Below are 14,595 nucleotides of genomic sequence, written 5' to 3'. Positions count from 1 at the left end.
TGCTGAATTTGTGCTGAAGACTTTGGCTCCAGGACACCCCAATGGTCTTGCCAAACTTTCATTAGCACCATGCAGTAGTCTAAAAAGTTTCTATCCAGCCTTCCTTCCTCCTTCTCTTCTTCATTGGGATCAGCTGTGCACTGGGGTCTCATGGCTGTCTTAGTTTTCTCTGTTGTCTCTCACAGGAATTTCCCTAATAAATTTCTTATCCATTTAATACCCCTCTCGGTGTCTGCTTCTTAAGGCCCTGGACTAAAGGAATCTCCAAATTTATTTGAACTCTTCCATTTGCTCCTTCCCCTGTGCCATAGCACACTTATCCCTGCTGAAAGTGGTCACTGATGAGTCTGGATTGTCAGAAAACGTTGACACCTCACTTTCCCCCGACTATCCTCAATTCCTGTGAAAGAAATGTGTATCTCTCCTCCTACTCGGAAGAGTATTCATGAGACTTTCTGGTGAATAAGACTGTCTGCCTCTGAGTTAGTGTTACTACTTGTGTCAGTCTGAATGTATTATGTTCCCTCAAACACCATTATCTTTGATGTAATCTTGTGTGGGCAGACCTATCAGTGTTAATTAGATTGTAATTCTTTGAGTGTTTCCATGGAGATGTGCCCCACCCAACTGTGGGTGATGACTCTGATTGGATAACTTCCATGGAGGTGCTCGCCCGCCCATTCAGGGTGGGTCTGAATCAAATTACTGGAGCACTATATAAGATCAGACAGAAGGAGCAAGCTTGCTAAAGCCAAGAGGGACACTTTGAAGAAAGCACAGGAGCTGCAGATGAGAGACAGTTTGAAGACAGCTGTTGAAAGCAGACTCTTGCTCCAGAGAAGCTAAGAGAGGACAAATGCCCCAAGAGCAACCGAGAGTGACATTTTGAAGAGGAGCTGTGGCCTAGAGAGGAACATCCTGGGAGAAAGCCATTTTGAAACCAGAATTTTGGAGCAGATGCCAGCCACATGCCTTCCCAGCTAACAGAGGTTTTATGGACATCATTGGCCATCCTCCAGTGAAGGTACCCGATTGCTGATGTGTTACCTTGTATACTTTATGGCCTTAAGACTGTAACTGTGTAACCAAATAAACCACCTTTTATAAAAGCCAATCCATCTCTAGTGTTTTGCATTCTGGCTGCATTAGCAAACTAGAACAGATTTTGATACCAGAGAAGTGGGGTGCTTTTGCTGCTGAGTTTGCAAATACCGAACACGATGGAATGGCTTTTTAAATGGATAAGGGGAAGATTCTGGAAGAATTGTGAGGAGCTTGATAGAAAAGGCCTAAACTGCTTTGAAGATTTTGTGGAAACATGGACTCTAAAGATACTTCTGACAAGGCCTTGAACAGAAATGATGACCGTGTTATTGCGAACTGGAAGAAAGGTGATCCTTGTTTTAAAGTGGCAGAGAATTTGGCAAAATTGAGTCCTGGTGTCAGATGGAAGGAAGAATTTGAAAGCGACAACCTGGAATACTTAGCTGAGGAGATCTCCACACTACGTATGGAGGATGTACCCTGGCTTCTCCTTGCAGCTTATAGTAAAATGTGAGCAGAGAGAGATAAACCTAGAACTGAACTCTTGGGTTTAAAGAAACCAGAAGCTGATGGTTTGGAAAATTATGGGCTTCCAAGGGGTGGAACCCCAGAAGCTACAGCCCAATGTGAGGATGTAACCAAACATGGAACCCAGCCGCCATTTCAGTACAAGCCAAGATTGGAGAAGGAGTTAAGCAGAAAGGATTTGTGGAAAGTCCTATCGTCTGATGGCTTTGACCCCTGTGTGCTTCATGTGAAGCCAACAGAATTTTTGAGAGATCTTTATGGACAAAGCCGTTGCCAGTCTGGACTGGAGGAGAGAGACAAGGAACAAATCGAAGGAAAAATTTCTTCAAAGACAGAGCCATGGAGATTGAGGTCTGGAGTCAAGAGGTCTCAGGCTGGGAGAGTGTTGTGGCCCACACGCATGGAGGTCGAGGGCGGGACTTCCGCTTTCGATGCTCAGGAAATGTTCTGCCACCCCAAGCCCCAAAGAGGGTGGAGCATATTCCCAGGGAACTGGGGAGAGCCTGGCTGCCACCACACTGTTCTGAAGGGGTTGAGCATGTGCCCCAGAGATGGAAGGGAATCTGGGAGCTGCCCCGATGTTTGAGGAGGGTGGGGCCAAGAAGGTGGTCTCCCCAGTGTGTGGATACATTGGAACACTCACCTAAGCGTTTGGAGAGGAAAGGGCTGCCACAAAGGCCCTTAGGAAGGGTTAGACTCCCACTCTCTCAAGCCCCAAAGATGCAATATCGTTCTGTAAATGACTCTCAGACTTTGAAATGTAATGGAATTTGTCCTGCAGGTTTTAGGAACTGTTTTGATCCTGTGAACCCTGTGTTTTCCTTACTGTTTCTCCTTGTGGCAATGGGAATGTTTATCCTATGAATGTCCCTCCTTTGTATATTGGAAGCACATAAGTTGTTCTAAATTCACAGATCCACAGCTAGAGGGGAATTATGCTTTTGGACTGACCGTGCCTATAATTGATTTTGATGGGATCTTGTACTTAACTATTGTTACTGAAATGATTTAAGTTTTTGTGATATTGTGATGGGATGAAATGTATTTTGTATTTGGAAAGAATATGTTTTTCTGGGGTCCAGGGGGTGGAATGTGCTGGTTTGAATGTATTACGTCCCCCAGAAAAAGCCATATTCTTTGATGCAATCTTGTGGGGCAGACACATTAGTGCGGATTAAGTTGGAATGTTTGGATTAGGTTGTTTGCATGGAAATGCATCCCACCCAACTGTAGGTGATAACACTGATAAGATAATTTCCATGGAGGCATGGCTCCACCCATTCCGCATGGGCCTTGATCAGTGGAGCCATATAAATGGGCTGACAAACAGAAGGAAATCAGTGCAGCTGTGAGTGGCATTTTGAAGAGGAGCTACAGCCAAGAGGGACACTTTGAAGAAAGCACAGGAGCTGCAGATGAGAGACAGTTTGAAGACAGCCGTTGGAAGCAGACTCTTGCTCCGGAGAAACTGAGAGAGGACAAATATCCTAAGTGCAACTAAAACTGACATTTTTGAGGAACTGCAGCCTAGAGAGGAACATCCTGGGAGAAAGCCATTTTGAAACCAGAACTTTGGGAGCAGATGCCAGCCACGTGCCTTCCCAGGTAACAGGTTTTCCGGACGCCACTGGCCATCCTCCAGTGAAGGTACCTGATTGTTGATGCGTTACCTTGGGCACTTTATGGCGTTAAGACTGTAACTGTGCAATCAAATAAACCCCCTTTATAAAAGCCAATCCATTTCTGGTGTTTTGCATTCTGGCAACATTAGCAAACTAGAACAACATCTCACAAAGTGAGAAAACTACAGACAGATCTAGATGAGTCCTGTCCCACATGGTGAGATAACTCAAATATAGCAACACTGAGAGGGGGACTTAAGACAGGAAAGCAGCCCAGAGCATGCGTGGATTCCAGAGGGCAAGCTACACACCAAATAGTTCAACTGTCCTCCAAACCCCATCCACACTGGGCTGAGACCTGCATCTGAGATGGTGGGAATCTGTAGAATTGTGTATGGAGCACCCATGGGTAGGACACTAGGACAGTGAGGAGGAAGAGATGAAATATGAGGAAGAGGAAATAGAAGGGGTGAGGGGGGCGACTAGCTGGAGAGAGAGCATGAGTTCAGTTCAATTATCGTTTACAGAGGCCCCCTGTGCTGGGCTTTCTGCTAGGCACTTGTCATTCAAAGTCAATTAAGAAGAACTTCCTTGAGAGACCAACATTTCCCCTAAGCTAGGTAGAGGGAAGATCAGGGTAGATTGCTTGGAGATGACCACTGAGCAGAGTTTCAAAGGATGCACAGGAGTCTGTGAAAATCTCCAGATATGCATGCAATTGCTTATTTGCTACCTCAATTCAATTCCACAAATACAGTCTGAAGGGCTCTTATGTGCTTGGCTTTGTTCCAGGTGCATGGGCCACAGTCGTGAGGACAACTTTGATCCTTGCCCTCTGGAAGCTTACAGTCTAGCTGGAGAGGGATCTAAACAATCTAAACACGGTGTGCGGTGTGTCATAGGAAAGCGATCTACAAGACGCTTTAGAGGACAAGGGAGTCCTGTTGCCTCCAGACCAAATCAAGTCCCAATTTCTGAACATGGCAATACAGCTTTATTATTCCTTTTCAGTCGCATTTCCTGCCATCCTCCCCCAAACTGACCCACAACAAAGTGGTGTGTGTGCAGGAATCTGAACATGCCAGGCCTCTGCTCACGCTGCTCCTGTTCCCTGGCATGCAGTCACCTTCTTTGAGAAACTCTCCTTGACACACCCAGCCTTGCCCAAATTCTCGCCTGTGCTCCCCAAGGCCAGCCCTCTGTCCATACACCTCCTTAGGTTGGCATGGTGCTAAGAGCAGGGACCCAAAAGCAGGGTCCAGAGCACCAGTTATGGAGCCAGAAGGATGCAGGTGAGCTTTGTCCAGCCACATGACTTCAGTCCTTGGACCCTCAGGTTCCGGACGTACTTAGGTGAATGATGCCTACTCTAGGCAAGGGTAACTAGTACTGATGTTGAATACTTGGCACAGCGCTGGTGCTCAGAAACGCTTGCTGTATTGAACTGCAATGATGGTGAAGACCCAGACCAGAGTTTGGACTTTATGAAGGCCCCTGCTGCCAGCTGGAGCTTAGGGGGTTAACAATCAACTTTAACAGTTTTCTATGGCTAAAAATGAGAAGTATAGGCTGTTGAAATAGCGATCACTATCCAGAGTTTCTGATTCAATAGGACTGGGGTGGAGCCCGAGAATTTGCATTTTCAACTTTCTCCCAGGTGATGCTGAGACTGCTGAATCCACACTTTAAGAATTATTCGCTAGAGTTACTGGGAGGATTAAATAAGGTAATGCACCGTAAGTGCTTAAAACAACGCCTGGCACACTGTTCAATCAATGTCGGTTAACTCTTATTTGTATCATTACGATATTTTCTGTAAGAGTTGGGACGAGAAAACTAGGGGTCTAGGTGCCAATGAAGAGCAAGGACTAAGCCCCTTTCCTGGGCAGTCGGGTGGGTACAAGACCGGTGGGCCACTCACATGCTTTTTCTCTCGGTGACAGCTCCCCCAAGGCCGCCCTGGGTCTCGAACTCGTATCTCAAGACCCACCAAGAACGCTCTGCAGGTCAGCCCCCAAGCTTCCCACACTTCGCAGACCTTGCGCAGGCGCAGAATTCCCTGCGCCCACGCTTGACGCACATGCGCACTGAGGCCCTCCAGTTGGGGGCGCGACAGCCTAGCAAAAATGGCGGCGGCAATGCGGGTGTTGGTGGCCGGAACAAAGTTAAGCGCTGTAGTGAGAGTTCTCGGGAGCCTGACAGCGCGAAGCATCGCAGTTCGCAGCCTTTGTAGTCAGCCCGTCTCCGTTAACGAGCGCATCGAGAAAAAGCGCAACAGTGCACTGGTGGGAGGTGGCCAGCACCGTATTGACGCGCAGCATAAGAGGGTGAGTCCCGTCTGGCCCGCCCCCGTGTTCCGGGCCTATCACAGTTTGCCTGGCTGGTGGCACCCGGGGTCTCCCAGCCAATCTGCGCGATGCCGGGAAGGGGGCGGGGCGAAAGTATTCACCCGGAGGCTGGTAAAAATTGGCTCGGCACCCTTTATTAATCTTTGCTTTCTCTTCGGAATTTTAGACGGATTCGGCTGGGCTTTTGCCGATGTACTACTTAAGGGCTATCAGCTTTTGGGCAAGTTACTTAATCTCTAAGAGTCAATTTTTCTGAAACGGATAGTAATACTACTTTCCTCACAGCCTTATTGTTGGCGTACAGATAGTGAAACAAAAATAAACACAGTTTAAAAAGCTGCTCCTTCTTGTTCCCCATAGAAGAGTGGCAGTAGGTTCATCATGCAAGCAGGAAAATCGAGGCATATGGCAGGGAAAGTAACTTGGGCAAACTCACGCATTAACCTGGGGGTGGGTGTGTGAGTACGCGCGCGGAAGGAACTTCTGAAACTTATGTCCCCAGAATGCCAGCCCAGCTCCATTAGGGTCTCAGACTGCATTTACCGTCCTGTTAGGAACAGCACTTGTCTTGAGCAGACGCAACTGACATACTGCCCCCCATGGCCCGAGTTGTGTGTGGAGAATGGCATCTGGCCTTTGTACGACAGTGAAGTCTGCAAAGATAGGCTGGGTGGGCCATTTAGCAGCAGCAAAAACTGAGATTGGGACAGGTGATCTGGAACTTGAAACCAGATTCATCCAGTATTTCCCTGACACGTGGGTGAGTCTGAACCAGTGTGCTGGCTGAATTAAATAATCAACATGAGGTTGCAGAAGTGAGGCTCTTAGAAATGAAGGATGTTCAGGCACAACTCACCTGGCATGGGGGAGGTGACTGGGGCTTAGGGCTGGGGTCTTTAGCAAGGACATTTGAGCCAACTCTCTTTTTTAAGTCTAAATTGAGTTCAGACGCTGTAAATTCCCATAATTCATGGGCCTGAAGTTGATAGTTCCTTTTTGATATTTGGGAGTGAGATGTAAATTTGGTTGATGGTTTGTGGTGCCAGTGGTGCTATCCTTCCCTCCCCTGGGGAGGCTCTATCAGGGGTGAGGGAAAGGGTACATCAGCCTCTGGAAAGGCCTGTCAGTGTTCCTGTACACTTTCTCTTAGAACCCATGGCTCAGTTCCTCCCAGAACACTGTCTCACTCCTTCCCAAGGGTTTGGATGAAGATTGTGCAACTGTTAACCTCCAGAAGCTGCGATTCTTTGCAAGAGCTGACTCAGGAGGCAGATTTAAGTACTGTTGGGAGTGGGGGGGATGATCTTTGAATTTTTTGACTCTGTAGAACAGCTGTTGTTTTCATAGGAAATTCTTTTGTAATTCTTTCGTATAACCTAAGTAGATATAGATTTATAGCCTCCAGAAAGAGAATTCTACAGATAAAAAACTAGCAAGGGACGCATTTTAGTTTTAAAATGAAAGTTTTTTGTCATTTTTTATAACATAAACACTGTCTAAACTATGGAAATCCTGTATAAACACTTCTATATTTTTAAAATGACACAAGTAATGTTCATTTTACAAAAATGAGAAAATAGAGGCAAAAAAATCTGGAGGTTTATAATCCTACTGCCAAGAGATAATAATTGTTAGTATTTGGGGTTATACACCCTTCCAGACAATTTCTATTTATTATATAGTCTACTCCAAGGAATATTATATAGTTATTGAAGTGCCAATATTTAATCATTTCCCTACTCTCGGAAATTTAGGTTGTGTCTGATTTTCTAATTATGGTACTGAACGAACATCTTTGTGAATAAAGCCCTCCCCACTCCCTTTAAAAAAATTTGGACTATTTACATTTAGGATAGATTTCCAGAAGTAGAACTACTGGGTCAAAGTGTATAAATATTTTAAAAACTGAAACATATTGCTAAAATGCTTTCCTGAAAAGTTGTTCTACTTTACACAACAGCGTGTGGGATCCTCCATTTACTTGTTTTAACACAACCTCACTGGCTTTGGCTTTTCATAAGGAAAAAAATTGCCAATATGAGGTGATTTGTAGGTGGGGACCATGGACTGGAGCTTTTAGCTGGGACTGAAGGTTTGGGAGCCCAAGCACTGGAGGCTCTTGGTAGTTGAGGCCCCAACTTCATTATCTCCAAGTAGCGTTTTTTTTTACCCCTCTTGAATGAGCTCTTTAGCACTGTCTCATTCCCCTTCTGCCTAGCCACTCTCTTCTGTGGGGTTGTCTTTGCATCATTTGTCATCAAGCAGGGCCCTCAGTGTGGGATAGGAGATGGAGAAGGAGAAACTCATGGAGGAAGCAGGAGAAAAACCAGGAAATAGTGTGTCCTGGAATTGGGGCCAGAGCTGGGAGGTGGAGGAAGGGCCTGGTCCCTGGTCGTTTGTAGCTTCTATGGTCTTTCCTAGGAAAAGCCTGTGAAGGAGGGGTGAAGCCTCATACCCTTCACCAAGCCTGCGTTAGTTTTTCCACCTTCTGTTTCTACGTTCTTCTTTTTCTTCCTCCTTAGGTCTCCAGTAAGTGTTTGTGAACTAGTTATGTTCTTCCAAGGTCAGACTTTCCTTAACTCTCCTCTACCGTTTCCCCCCTCCTACTTCCTTGTTTGCCTTTCATAGTTACGCGGCTCCTGGAGCACCCTGTCCACCCTGATTTCCTTACCCTCTGAAGTCTACTGATATTGCTTGCCTACTCTGAGCTGGGGAAAATGGAGCCTTTCTCACTGGGGTAAAGGGGCAAGATGTGTCCTCCTGGCCCTCCCATGAGCACCTTTACCTTTGCTTACTAACTTTGTCTATGATGACTTCACTGAGTGATTTCTGTTGCATTTTAGGGAAAGCTAACGGCCAGAGAGCGGATCAGTCTCTTGCTGGACCCTGGAAGCTTTGTTGAGAGCGACATGTTTGTGGAACATAGATGTGCAGATTTTGGAATGGCTGCTGATAAGAATAAGGTATCTGTCCGTAAAGGTTGCTTGAGTCTCCAAGTTGCCCTTTCCAACTGTGGCTCTGCCTGTCTACCTACCCTCTAGAGTAATGAGTCTGTAAGGCTTTTCTCTGAAGTCCTTGTGGTACTCAGTATATATTTTAAAATTTTCAAGTTTGGGACCCTGGAATTGAAGAGCCTCGGAGAAGCCTCCTGGGGCCCCCAGGTTCCCCATTCACCTTTGTGTTTAGGTGAAGGAGTGTGGGTGGGCTGCTTATACCCTGTCCTTTGTGACTCTGATCCAGGTACAAGAGCTCTGGTGGCGGGTTCAAGAGTACTTGCTAATACAGCATGACCGTCTTGGAGTGAAGGGTGAATGTGTCTTTTAGTTGTGTTCTGGTCTGTCCAGGTTCCAGATGCTGGGGACCCCTAAAGGCTGACCAGTTGCCTCTTTTGATACCCTTTAAGTATATGCCTTGCAGTTTTTTGAGGTCAGAGTCACCAACTCTTCTTCCTTCAGTTGGATGATCTCCATGGGTGCACTTTGGACTCACTTTGGTCCAGTTTTCTTCAGGTCCTGTATGTTCTCTTTGTAACTTAGTGTTTGTAAACTTGATACCAAAGCAGCTGGCTCCATTTGAGCCATTGTGGACCACACAGTGATTGCCAGGATTCTGTACAAAATGGTGGGTTTGCTTTTTTTTTTTTTTTTTCCATTTTTTTTTAGGTTTTGGGAGTGTGTGACTTTGTAGAAATTGCCATATTTCTTTTTGTGGCATTTTCCTTTCCATGAGCATTTGGTAGTGGTGCCCCTGAGGTGCACCTTGATTGTTCTGCTTATAGGAAGGAGTGTGAGGCCTAGACTATAGTGTCCTTCACTCCTGTTGATGAAGCATAGCCCAGAGCTTGCTCTTGGAAAGCTTGGGGTGGGGTGGGTTGGAGGTGGGAGTGGGGGGTATTCTTTCATGATCATGTTCACATTGAATTTTAAGGTATTTGGGTGGGTTTTGTTTGTTTTTATTTTTCATTGGTGTATAATTGTTAAATTCATTAAAAGAAGTATTTGGGTTTTTAACCTTTATTCTTCCATTTTTTTCTGGTAGTTTCCTGGAGACAGTGTGGTCACTGGACGGGGCCGAATCAATGGAAGATTGGTTTATGTCTTCAGCCAGGTATTTCATAACTCCAATAGGCTGAACTTTTCCTGGAGGATAGAGCTAGGAGCAAAGTTTGTGAGATGAAAGTATTGAGGAATGAAAACTTGCCTGTAATTTGGGGCAGATGAGAGATTTATTTTCTCTGTTTCTCAGTGCATCTCTCCAGAGAATTTTACTGTGTGTTTTTTCTCAGAGAAGAAGAGTACTTAGCCTGTTTTAGAGAGGGTCACAGGGCAGTAGGCATGTAAGAAATCCCAGGAATCAGGAGTTTATTCCAAGCAAGTGAGGTTCCTCTTAGCAGGGTTGGGTGTGTCCCTGAAGGGCAGCTGGGTCCTGGGCTTGTGTGTGGACCAGAGAGGTACAGTGGGTCAGAGGGGACTGGATTCTCAGAACCACAGGCCCCTGAGCTTTGGGCTTTCATGAAAGTGTTCAAAAAAGTTATATCAGGCTGCATCAAGACAGATACAGTTTCTTCAAGCTGGAACTGTGGATAATGTGGTGGGCAGAATAATTCCCCCTACTCACCCCATGAAGCCCAAGTCCCAATCCCCAGAACCTGTGAATATATTACCTTATAGGTCAAAGGGAAAGTAAGGGTGCAGATGGGATTAAGGTTGCTAATCAGCTGATTTTAGGATGGGGAGATTATCCGGGATCATCTTCAGGTGGGCCTAATCCTCTAGAAGTGGAAGAGGGAGAGAGAAGGGGAGGTCAGAGTGATGCTTTGTGAGAAGGAGTTGACCTGTTGTTGCTGGCTTTGAAGATGGAGGAGGGCAGCCACAAATCAAGGAATGCAGATAAGCTCTAGAAGCTGGAAAAGGCAAGAAAACGGATTTTCCTCAAGAGCCCCTAGAAAGGAACACAGCCCTTTTGATCTTGATTTTAGCCCAGGGAGACCTGTGTAGGACATCTAAACTACAGGACTGTAAGAATAAATTTGTGTTGTTTTAAAGCCACTAAATTTGTAGTAATTTGTTACAGCAGCGATGGAAAACTATTACAGAGAATACATTATATTACAATTTTGATTTGATTATTTTTTTCCCTCCTGAGAGGTGGAAATATGCATATAATTCTAGATGTTTAGTTCTTTCTACAAATCTAAAGTTATGTAGCTTGTCTAGGAACATAAAATGTTTTCTGTGGTTGATAGTAAAGTAGTTATTTTGGTGAATTTTCAATTTATTGTATTTAGAAATACATATTCATTTATTAATCAAATTACTTTTGAAATGTTTTAAAACTGTTATAAATGGGACTGCCAAATGCTGAACTTAGAAGAAATCAATTATCTTAGATTGTTTTTTGTTTTTTTTTTCAATTTATGAGAACTAGGTGAAAATTCTTACAGAAGGGACATCAATGAGATAGAGCAAAGAAAGTTACTGTGCTTTCTGGACGTGGTGTTCTCCTAACTGTTAAGCAGATACAGATATTCAGTGAATTGATACTTTTGAATACATCTTTTGCCCATGGAGTGGGTTGGGGATGAGGGGGATGTGGTGGTGACTGAGACAGAATTCTTGCCCTGAAGAAGCTAATCATTTTGTGGCAGAATATGAGTGACTGCAGTACAGATAGGGCAAGGAAGGTTCCAGAGAAGTACTGTAGGCCCAGAACAACTGAAGCTCACATCCAAAGTTGAGGAAGGCTTTAGGAAAAACAGGACATTTGAATAGGCCATAAAGGATACTGGGGATGGGGAGTGATGAGCCAGCATTTTTGTGGTGATCCCCCAAAGTCAATGTCTGTATGTATATTTTTCTGGGGAGGTTCCATTTTTTCCAGAGAAGCTTCTTAGTCCCTTACCTGACAATTTAGCTGTTGGTATTCTGGGGTGGGGGCCACCACTGGCTCATAATTCTGTGTGTGTTATATCCCAGTTTTCAGCCTCACCTTTGCCTTCCTTTAGGGCTGGTGATTGTGAGTCCAGAGCCCCTCTGGTTAAGTTTATTTAGAGACGAAACATCGTTTTTCCTTTCAAGGTGAAGGAAAGGCCCTGTGGTATCTAACTGCTCCTAACACAGACTTTCCATTAATCTCTGTTTTTGGCCCCTTCTTCACTCCCATCTTCCATGGTTCCTGGGTTGTTCCCTCCTTACAATTACCTGCTCTGCAGGTGTGTGGTCCAGTATTACTTCTTGTGCTTCTGGTTTCCCTTAGATTTGGTCAGTCTCTCCTCCACTATTGTCTCTTCCTTTTTTGTCTCCATAGGTTGATTCTGTTTTTAATTCCTGTCTGTCATTTAGGGTGCAATGAAGGCTCTGATCCGTTTTTTTTTTTTTTTTTTCCCTCTCGTCAAAATGTAAAATATTTTCTAGTAAAAGAAGTGCTTCACTGATGGATAGCTATAGAATATGACATTAGGGTTAGTTCTGCATGGAAAATTTTCCTTTTCTCAGAGCTACAAATAAATTTTGTAGAGCAAAGACTAGATAATAATGTATGACTCTCTGTAAGATACATTTAATAGTCTGTGGAAAAATTTATAGATCAGATTTCTAAAAAAAATTTTAACTTCTGAAAATCCTTAAAAGAAATTTTATCTATGAATTTTTCTTTTCTTCCTCCTACTGGGTCTTCATCTCTGGCCATTCACTATGTTTTACTTGTTGATTTAATTGTATTTTCTTTTTAGGATTTTACAGTTTTCGGAGGCAGTCTGTCTGGAGCACATGCCCAAAAGGTCTGCAAAGTAAGTGTTTAATATTGAAAGTAAACCCAGTACTTTGATCAGTCGTACAGTGCATATTGGATCTCCTTGGGGTACAAGACTCTGAGCTGGGTGCTGGGGGTGGGACAGAGGTGTGCAAGAACTGGTGCTGACCCAAAGGTACCCCCAGTCCAGGGCTGAAGTTCTTAAAATTTTTTGGACCTTGGATCCCTTGGTGGGCTGGTGAAGCCTAGATCCATATCTCAGAATAATGTTTTTACAAGTATAAAATAAATTGCATAGGATTACAAAGGATTAAAAATATGTTTAAAAAAACACATTTGTAATATAGTAATATATGTGTTTATTAATGTGTTAAATAAGATTTAGCAAGGATCTAGTAATTACTGTAATTTCAAAGCAGGGATGAATGAAATCATATTTCAAGATTCTGTAACAACTTTTTTTATATAATATTTTTATATAACAGTTTTATATAAAAATATCTGTGATTTCTATTAATGATAAAATCACCAGTATTTCTACTATGGTGGTTTGTTGCCTATATTCATAATTGAAGGAAATACCAAAGGTCAGCTAGAGTTAATAATGATAAAGATGTACACTTTTTCCCATTTAAGTCCATGGACCCCTCTGAAATCTATTCACAGATCCCTAGGGGGTCAGACGACTCTAGCTAAAGAACCGCTGGTCTAGGTGGAGAGTCCTGGTGCTAAGATGTAAAGATCAGTGCAAGGATTACGTGAGGGTATTTTAAAAGCACTGCTAGAGAGTAGATGCCTTTGGAGATCAGAATAAAAGTGTAGCGAATTTTTGGAGAATTTTGGAATTAAGAGTGGAGTTGACTGTCAGTAGCTGGGCAGCGGTTCCCTGTATAATGGAGCCCATGGATTCCAGACCTGGCCCTGTCGTGCATTACTTCTGAGATGTTGGGCAAATCACTTAACTAAAATACATTGATTTTTCTTTTTACTGGCTCTGTTATGGTTAACTAAGGTAATGGAAATGAAAGTACTTTGTAAACAATCAGGAAATGTAGGAATGTGCTATTATGCCATTAGAACTACTCATGCACGAGGAAGATTTGCCACATTGGAAGTAAAAGCAGGCTTGGGTCTTGCCTCAGTTTAACAGATGGGTCAACATCTGCTGTCACACAAATGCTACTTTACCATCCAGTCTGCTATCATCTCTTCCAAAGGAGTAACCAGGAACACAACTGGCTGCTAAAAAATATTACAAGTGCTCCTGCCTGTGCCTGTGGTTCTGGAAATGGTTGCCATGCGCAGTCTTACCTCTTGCTTGTAGGAAGTGCTCTGGCTCTTGGGTGTTTGGAGGCTTTAATTAGCCTTTTAAATATATGGTCCTTTGCCTTTCATGAAGGTACGGAATCACCGTGGGGAACTAAACCAGGGTTACCACCTCCTGTTTTGAAAAAATGCACTAATTTTTCAGAAAACACTGTGGTGCTTTGTAAATGTTTATTTTGTTTTTTATTTTACTTTATTGTGGTAACATACGTAAAATTTGCAGTTTTAACCATTTTTAAGTGCACAATTCAGTGGCATTAATTACATATACAATGTTTTATACCATCGCCCTCATTCATTACCAAAACTTTTCATTACCCCAAACAGAAACTCCGTACCCATTAAGCAATAACTCCCCATTCCCCCTCCCCGCAGCCCCTCGTAACTTCTAATCTTTCTGTCTCCATGAACTTGCCTGTTCTAGATATTTCAAATAAATGGAATCATACAATATTTATCCTTTTGTGTCTGGCTTATTTCACGTAGCATAGTATTTTCAAGGTTCATCCATGTTGTAGCATGTATTATAAATGCTTTTTTTGATAGCAGGAGCAGTTGTCTCATGAAAGATTTCTGTGCCATCTCAGATTATGGACCAGGCCATGACAGTGGGAGCTCCAGTGATTGGGCTGAATGACTCTGGGGGAGCACGGATCCAGGAGGGGGTGGAGTCCTTGGCTGGCTACGCAGACATCTTTCTGGTGAGAGACCTCTTATGGAGAATAGGGAGTGGAAAAGTATAGGGCTTGGTTCTCCAAGCTGTGTCCTGGTTAGAGCTTCCCCATCTTTGCTCATTGTTCTCTGCCCTGTTGTGTCTGTTCTGTGGCTCCTCCCTGTGTCAGTGTGGGTGGGGGTAAGCGTGGATGAAAAGCAGGAGAGAGTAGGTGGGGAGAATTCTTTTTTTTTTTCTTTTGGAGAGCCACTCACAGGGGAAAACAACATTTATTAAAGACTATTCATAAGGGAAAGGCTCTTGA

The 14,595-nt window shown here is 43.9% G+C and overlaps 1 protein-coding gene across 1 annotated transcript in view; it reads left to right on the top strand.

Moving 5' to 3' along the window:
• The first annotated feature begins 5,295 nt into the window (after positions 1-5,295).
• PCCB (propionyl-CoA carboxylase subunit beta) overlaps positions 5,296-14,595 on the top strand; it is a 130,461-nt gene continuing 121,161 nt past the window's right edge. The window contains exons 1-5 of the mRNA XM_037844497.1: positions 5,296-5,521; positions 8,386-8,505; positions 9,581-9,649; positions 12,273-12,329; positions 14,206-14,319. Coding sequence (XP_037700425.1) covers positions 5,321-5,521; positions 8,386-8,505; positions 9,581-9,649; positions 12,273-12,329; positions 14,206-14,319 — 561 coding nt within the window. The 5' untranslated portion in view covers positions 5,296-5,320. The remainder of the gene's footprint in view (positions 5,522-8,385; positions 8,506-9,580; positions 9,650-12,272; positions 12,330-14,205; positions 14,320-14,595) is intronic.

The sequence above is a fragment of the Choloepus didactylus genome, chromosome 1 (assembly GCF_015220235.1).
Source record: "Choloepus didactylus isolate mChoDid1 chromosome 1, mChoDid1.pri, whole genome shotgun sequence".
Classification (NCBI taxonomy): Eukaryota; Metazoa; Chordata; class Mammalia; order Pilosa; family Megalonychidae; genus Choloepus; species Choloepus didactylus.
The sequence above is the reverse complement of the archived record's forward strand: the minus strand, read 5'-3'. Positions and strand labels throughout refer to the sequence as shown.